Source organism: Macadamia integrifolia, chromosome 7 (genome assembly GCF_013358625.1).
Source record: "Macadamia integrifolia cultivar HAES 741 chromosome 7, SCU_Mint_v3, whole genome shotgun sequence".
NCBI lineage: Eukaryota > Viridiplantae > Streptophyta > Magnoliopsida > Proteales > Proteaceae > Macadamia > Macadamia integrifolia.
The window spans coordinates 7,958,332-7,966,798 of NC_056563.1; the positions used below are offsets into that span (position 1 = coordinate 7,958,332).

General features: G+C 43.0%; 1 protein-coding gene across 1 annotated transcript; it reads right to left on the minus strand.

Moving 5' to 3' along the window:
- Positions 1-387: 387 nt before the first annotated feature.
- LOC122084244 (prunin 1 Pru du 6-like) lies at positions 388-3,753 on the minus strand. The gene is given in 7 exon segments (XM_042652328.1): positions 388-729; positions 1,219-1,508; positions 2,486-2,632; positions 2,703-2,887; positions 2,980-3,244; positions 3,383-3,446; positions 3,448-3,753. Coding segments are annotated over 7 exon segments (1,599 nt in total).
- Between the last annotated feature and the right edge of the window lie 4,714 nt (positions 3,754-8,467).

An 8,467-nucleotide genomic window follows, 5' to 3' on the forward strand; every position in this document is an offset into this window, starting at 1 on the left:
CTTCAAGCTGATCAAGGACCTTCTCTAGCGCGTCATAGGACCATTGACTTCAAATCAAAATGCATCTGGGAATAGCAATAATGAGCAAGTGGGGTTTAGGAATTGTGATTGAAAGTAGATTTAATTTATTTTGTTACCCAAAATGTTTACTTACTATTAACTCAACACTCAAAAGTTGCTTATTCTACTACAGGACTAGGCTACGAAACCTAACCAGAGCCCGAGTTCGGAACCCCAACAGAGAAAGGTTTTTATTCTCTAATATTACATATTTGATCACGCAGAAGGCCTTCCTTGGCCTTGGCGGCCCTGTCCTCGGCCTTGGCCTTGGCCCTGTCTCCGGCCCTGTTCCTGGTACCCAGACCTGGATGCAGACAAAACCACAGCTTAGTCTCTGCCATATTTAATCCTCCTAGCTTCCTCCCTTCGGATCTGATACGCATTCACCAGCACCCCCTCCGGCAATGCTCTCAACACCGAAGTCCTCCCAGCCAGATGGCTGGTTATGGCGTTTTCGTTTGTCTTGAGCGATACCCACTCAAACCCCTCATCGGTCGCCTGCTTCAGCACCACATAGCCCTGCGGCACCACCAGCAACTGTCCTTCACTCAGATTCCCATTGTACACACTCTCTCCCCTGTTCCCCACGACCTGCACCATTGCACTTCCCCTTTTCACGTAGATCACTCTGTGTGCGTTGATGTTCCAGTTCGGTGCAAGTATTCCATTCTGCCCGTACAAATGTGCAATAGATCAAGGGTAATTTACAATGCCACCCCCTAAAGAATACCAATATTAGATGGACACCCTCTCTCTTTCACCAAATTGGACTTGGACCCCTTGCCGTCAGTCTATGTTAAGTGATGTTGTGAAATGACAATTTTTCCCTTATGAGTAAAACACCAGTATTATACTATTCCAAAAATACCCTTTAATCACCCTTATCACTTATCACACTCTCTCCCTCGTTCCTTTTCCGTACCTCAACCTGTGAGTCCGATGAGATCCAGACTACCTAAGTTGCTGTCGCTGGCAAGTTGTGCTCATTCCGTCGACGGCGAGTGGTGTTGCCTCTGATGGTGCCCGTGCAAGTCTCCATCTTCGATATTTGGATCAAAATCGGTATTTGGATCAAAATAAATGATTTCACCAGACTCAGTTTCATCTTCTTCCTCCTTCCATTCCTATTCATGGCCATGACTGTTTCAGAACCTTTACCTCTCTGCGACCTCTCTGATTCAGGTCCAATGAGCCCGGATCTGTTGGTGGCGAACATGGAGGCAGAGGCGGAGGCGGCGGTGGAGAAGGAGGAGGTGAGGGAGAAGGTTTGGCGCCCGGCATTGGTGACAGCGGAGAACAACACGAACTCACGGTGGTGACGACAGTGGCATCGGTGAGAACTCTCCCTCTACACCGAAGGTTCGACGGCTTAGTTTTCCAGACCACCGTCGCTAACACCACTCCTCCACCACGCTGACACCCCTCCCCTTCTCTACTTCTCAAGTTCCCTAATATGAAACCTTTGAAACCCGAATCAAAACCACTTTCACACAATATCCTTGTCTTATCAACTTACAAAATGTAATCATATCGGTGGTGGACCTCATTTCAAAGAGCCAAAACTTGATGAATTAGTTTCAGATTTTAGCTTCACTGGTGATAACAAAAAATAGGAGCCTGGAGAAGGTGCTGGTTATTTTGTGCCACTAGTAGAATAATTTTTTTTCCCACCAAGCCAATGCTCTTTCTTTCAGAGTCTATTGAAAGGTTCTCTCTTGATTCTGGTTTTCCTACCCTGCTGATCACCACTATCGACGACGCCGCTGCCCCCACCACCCTGATCGCTGGTGCTTGAGAAGTATAGAAGGGGAAGGGTGTTAGCGTGGTGGAGGAGTGGTGTCAGCAGCGGTGGTCTGGAAAACTCAGCCGTCAAACCTCCGGTGTAGAATCAAGAACCATAGAGAGAGAGTTCCGTAGCCAATGCCACTGTCGTCACCACCATGAGTTCGTGCTGATCGTCGTTGTCACCGATGCTGCTATCCGCCACCGCTATGAGTTCGTGCTGATCACCGTTGTCACCGACACCGCTGCCCACCACCGCTGTGAGTTTGTGCTGATCGCCGCTGTCACCAACGCTGTTGCCCCCACCGCCGTGATCGCTAGTGCTTGATTTGGGAGAACGATATATGAACTACTGATTTGAGGATGAGACTCATTACATGGGCATTTTGGGGACTTCACATTTAGGAAGGGTATTTTCCTATTTCAAATAAAATATAATAGCTGACATCAGCATATAAGGTATATTCCTTAACTGAGACTGACGGTAGGGGGTCTGAGTCTAATTTGGTGAAAGAGAGGGGGTGTTCCTATAATACTGGCATTCTCCAGAGGGTGACGTTATAAATTATCCATAGATCAATCACACGATCATATATATTAAAAAAATAAAAAAATAAAAAAATAAAAAAAGGGAGCTTCTCGCTGTTGAGGCTGGTGATGCGTCCGCCATGTGGGTTATACACGTCAGCTCTTGTGGGGTCCTCTATGTTCTCCCTGAGCCTCACGCTGCAGAAGGTTTCCTCCAACCCATTCCGTTGTCTCCCTTGTCGCTCTCTGTTCCTCTTCTTCCCTTCTTAGTGGGGTTATCACCTGAAGCCCACGCTCCACACTCACGATGATGCCCCTGTTGTCGTCTTCACCACGTAGCTTCCTTGCAGTCTCCTCATCCACTCCTAAAACTTCAGGCAACAACTGCGTATCGAAGCCATTGAAGAGGCTGACTCCTGACTCTTCTGCTTCCCTCTCTTCACCCTCGTATCTCGAACCTCTTGAACCTCGTTGGCCTCTCTCGCCTTGTGAGCCTTGTGTCTTTGTGGGTTTCCGGCTAGGAGGAATTTCTTTACAGATTAAAAAGCAAAAAAGATTAATAATTTGGTTAAGAAAATCAAAGAAATTAAGGTTTAAATTTGGTAATGCGTTAATTTGGTTCTTGCGCTGTTTCTATTGTCGAGCTGCTTTAAGTAGTTGATGGTGTTGTAAAGGCCGACGAGGACGAGTTCGTTTTCTCCATCGTCGTAGATCCAGTGTGCGATGCCGTTGGGGACAACCAGAATATCACCTCGTTGGAGCCGTTGGAGCCGTTGGATCCTCTGGTGCTGATCTCTGGATTGATAGCTTTGTTCTCCTTCTCCTCTTTGTCCTTGTCCTTCTCGTTGGGATGATTGGAATGTCTCAGGGGAACCTGGTAGCAAGTTTTGTTAGTATCCCCTACCTGTGTGGATAAGGAAAAATCGGTTTGGTGAGTTAAGAGTAACTCATTCGAGTCAATTAGCAAAACACTAGAAGGGATATATATAGTTAATTAGCTAGCTAGGCTTGCCTTCCACAATGAAGATAAGCTTAGGTGCACTGGTGTAGGAAGGCAAGAGTAGGCCTTTGGGTCGAAATAGAATAGCGAGCAAAGGCAACGTCAGCACACTGCAATTGGTCGTTGTCCTGGTCCTAGAACTCGATCGGACCAGCCTCGGACTCTACCCTGTGAGTGGGTTCAAAAGCATCGAGGTTCTCGATCCTACACTTTCTCTGTTCTCTGAAACTGCGTTGATGATGCTGATGCTGCGGCAAAGGCAGCCACTGATGATGTTGCTGTCTTTGGCCTCCCCATGATTGATGAGACCCAATCTGAGCTAAGGAGACATGAAACATGACAAGTAAGCAAAGACCAAGAGAAAGCAAAGAAGAGTTAGCCATGTTGTGATGATAGTAGTAGTAGTAGTAGTAGATCTATAATGGTATGAGGTGAGTGGGAAGTGGGGTGTGTTAGTACGTATTTAAAGGAGAGAGGAGAAGGGTCAGTTGCTAACACATTTGTGGTTAGTGGGTGAAGGATCTCTTTATCCTTAGGCCTTGTTTCAGCTTGCATGGCTACTCAGCTCTGCTTTAGTAAACACATAAGCGATTTCAGATGTGGAGGTGACCTCAAGTTTGAGAGAATATATTGAAAGAACTAACCTAACCTAATGTGTCCCTCATTTGGGTCTCTGTTCATCCACACTTTAGAAGGAAAAGTACAAAAAGTGTAGGAAACAAAGGCGGAGGTTTGTCCCTACTAGTCCACGTGGCTAAAAATTAGTTTCGAAATTGTATCGCATCGGCCTTAGCGTCTAGGTGCGGAGATAAGATTGAAAAAAATATTGGATAAAACACGTTCACGATGGGATTCGAACCCACAATCTTCCCCTCCGGAGGCTAGCGCCTTATCCAATTGATCTTGTTTAATAATTTTATAATAAGATCCCGTTCCCTCCTCCTCCCCCCCCCCCCCCCAAAAAAAAAAAAAGAAGAACAATATATAAGGCCATAGAAACAGCTCCCACGACCATCCTTGCATACCCCACAAAAACTGCCCTTACGATTACAAAAAAAGAGTTATCTTTAATTAATTAAGCGCCCAATTAGTAATCCAAGGGTTGAGAGTAGCAGTGTCAATTTCAGGCTAGCCCAATTAAATCTCTATTGAGACCATCTCGATTAATAAACTTGAGCTTGGCCTATTTATAAGCAGTCGTTCTTGGTGCAAGGTGTAAGTTCGATGGATGCCCGATTGGGCTAACAGATTATAAACCCAACTCAGCTTGACACATTTAGGTCACCATTTATATGTATATTTTGATTTTTTGGGTAGAACAAGATGTATATTGATATTTTTATCAATTATTAAATGAAATTAATTGTAAAGTCCTTTCTAAATTGTTGATGATTTAGTAAATATATTAAAATAATGAAATTTAATCCGTTTGAGACCCAATTATGGTCTGATTAGTAGAAGTCCGTTTAAGGTTTTAATGGTTTAATGGTGCATTAGCTCGTTTATGGCCCCATTAGTAAAAGTCCAACTAAAGCCTAGAACCAAACCAAGCCCAATTGAGACCGAATCATTGCTTTAATGGGCAGGCTACGGTGCAAGAGTATAGGCCATCAAAGCCAGTCCAAGACTGACTTGACCCAACCGATTGTCTAGAAGGACTTAGGATCCGCACCTATGTACTGAGACACATATCTCGGGGTCCTCCCAGTCTTCTTATCACTAAGTAGGCACCCAATTAATTGAAAATGAGTGCAATCCAAAAATTACTAGCAGAGACTCACACCTCTACTTTTTCCAATCCCTGTTTCTAGATTCGCTTGTAGAATTCCTCTTGTTTCCGGTTCCTATGGATCCTCCCAAATGCCACAATCCATCTGGAAGCAATAAAATAGGATTTAACCATAACAATATAATCCCATCCAGTAGCATTATTCACCACAATTCTTGCTCCAAGCAAGTAATGACTATGATCTCAATTCTTAAATTCAAAAGCATTAAGATTCTATTACAGCCGCAGCCCTTCTTCAATGGTTTTCCTTGTACTTGGATGGGTGTCACGTAATAGTGTAATAGTGAAATGGTGAATGCTTGAATGGTATTTCGGGCCTTCATCATATAGAGGGATCGGACAATGCCAAGTGGAAAAATAGAACTTTGAAAATCAATGATTAAGAGAATACAAAATAGTAGGTTAGAAGTACCATAGACATGCAACGACATACAAGAGGGTACATATTAATGCAAAAAAGAAATTTGATTGAAGGAAAAAGGTTGGGCTCAGTGTTGAGTCTGTTGACTTATGTCACTTTCTTGGATCCGGCTCCTCTCCTTAGCACCCATCGCCCAGATCGGCCCATAGTTACTTGGACAAGCGACACGTGGTGAGGTGCTGATCCAACGGTTTGAGAAGGCACAAAAAACAAGTCACTAACAAAGGCTCAGTGAATGAGACACCAAAAACCGTTGGATCATCACTTCGCCATGTATCACTTGCCCAAATAACTATGGGCAAGACCTACAATGGGCATTAATTGAGAGGAGCCCAATCACACTCTCTCCCTCCTCTTTTGAAATAACCCACATGCCACTTGCATCCCAGTCACCCTAGCTCCAAGATAACTAGTGGTATGCCCAACCAAAACTCTCCCTTGATTGAATTAGGCCCTGAAATTTGACAAGTAAACTCCTTTAGGTTTCATTTGATTGCAATGGGAATTTCAAGAGAAGGGAAGTGAAATTTTCATACCTTAAAAAGAAATGTTTATAATCATTATCCCATGTGATTATATAAACTACTTAATTTTTATAACCATATTTAATAATAATATATTTTACATATTATAGCAAAGGGTTTTGGATGCAACGGAAAGTGAAGTTTTATAACAAAATATGGAATGTTTTGAAGTTAATGTTGAAGTCACATGGGTAATGATTACATATATTTCCTTTTGAAGAATGAAAATTTGGATCGGGCTCGTCTGTAGCACAGGTGTGCCGCACAGGTGTGCTACAGATCATGTAGCACACTCTAAATGATTGACACGTGGTGGATTTGAAATGAACGGTGACGATATCCAAGGGAGGAGGGAGAAATCTGTACTTAGGCTGCAGCGAGTGCATCTAAAGAAATAAACTACAAAACAGGGAGGAATCGCAGAGACGTATTCCCCGTGATTCTTCTCACTGCGATTCTTCTTCGTCGACAATATCTTAGGTAGGTAATTTTTTGATCCCTCTCTTCCCTCGGTTCAAGCCCGATGCTCCCCCTCCCTTACTCCTAGCAATAATCAAAGCACTCCCTTCTCTGAACTAACTCTTGGACCTTTCACTAAACAAGAGAGAACCCTATTCCACCATTCATTGAATTGAATTCCCTCATTTGTAAAATCGCCTTATTGAAGGAATTTCTCTAACAGATCTAGGGTTTTGTACCATTCATTTGTTGAGAGAGGTTATCAATCTTTCTGGGTTCACCTCTCGTTGCTTTTACCATGGAATGGAAAATCAAGAAAGAATTCTGAGCATTTATTTAATCGTTTCTCACCTAATAAGTGATTATTTTATTAGATTTAGAGAAACAGATGCATAATTTGGGAGAGGGATAGGTATGCCACCAATATCAAGTATGCTAGCAGATAGCACCAATAGGAATATATGATGGAGTATCATTCAGGAAGCATATGACGGTCATTTTCGGAAAAGGGAAGAGAGAGATAGACACAATGGGTGCTAGTATACTTGATATCAGGGGCATACCCAATATTTTTCCTTTATTTTTTATTTATTTTTGAAGCGAAAATGCATCATGAACACCTCCTCTGCATCCATGGGAAGAGAGGGACCAAAGGATACCTACCTGAGATATCTCCTGCGGAGAAAAATAGCAGGGAATACCTCTCTACGAAGTTTCTACTACATTTTTCTGCTTCTTGAGGCTGAGGACGTATTTTGGTTGTACAAGTCCAGAAATTCATTTCTTCACGAGGCTGATTAAAACACAAGTATTTTTCATGCTACCGCCACTACCAATATAAAAAAAATATATATAAGATAAGATGCTTACCTTCTTTTTATAAGAAAATCTTAATCATCACTACTATAACAAACAAAAGTAAAAGTATGACTGATTCAACAATAGCGATTATAACAATAGGTGACTATGTCTTGCTCTAGAGCTTGGAGAAGGGGAAGGAAGGAGGATGGCATGTAGACAAGATATGGAGCAATGTTGAAGAACTAAGAACCTATTTTCAAACAACCTTTTGGTGACCTTGGGTTACTTTACCTCTTTTTTTGGAAAATGTTCACCTTTTGTATAATTGTAATTTTTCTATGATGAGGGTAAAAATACAACACACAAATCTAGGAGTGATCGTCGGTCATCCTTGAAGAGGAAGAGTGACTGTCGGTCATCCCTAAAGAGGAAGAGCGGTCGTAGATCATCCCTGGAGAGGAAAAAAGACCATCGGTCATCCTTCAAGAGGAAGAGCAACCGTAGGTCATCTCTGAAGAAGAAGAGCAACCGTCAATCATCCCTGAAGAGGAAGAGTGATGAAGGTCATTCCAGAAGAGGAAAAACGGCTGCTGATCATCCTTGAAGAGGAAGAACGACCATGGGTCATCCCTGAAGAAGGAAGAGCGACCATAAATCATCCATGAAGATTGACCATAGGTCATCCTTGAAGAATGACCATAGGTCATCCTTGAAGAGCGACCATGGGTCATCCCTGAAGAGCAACAATGCGATAGAGGAGTTGAGCAATGGAGCGGCTGAGTGGCTGAGCGACAGTGCAATGGAGCGACTGAGTGATTGAGCGACCAGCTCAGCAGATTTTATCACAAGCTCAATAGAATCTTATCACTTGAAGCACACGAAAGCTCTCTCTAAGAAACCCACCCGGATACGAATCCGAACCAAACAAGGAAACGATCTCTCCAAGAGATCCATCCAACAATGGACTCTCCAAACAACGGACAAGTTTCCCAATAGGATTCTTGAGATCTCCTACCAACAATAAATTACTTGCTAACATGATGAGAGTCTCTATGACCGCCTCTCTTCGGCCATTACCTATAAATACCAAAATACCAAGGTAA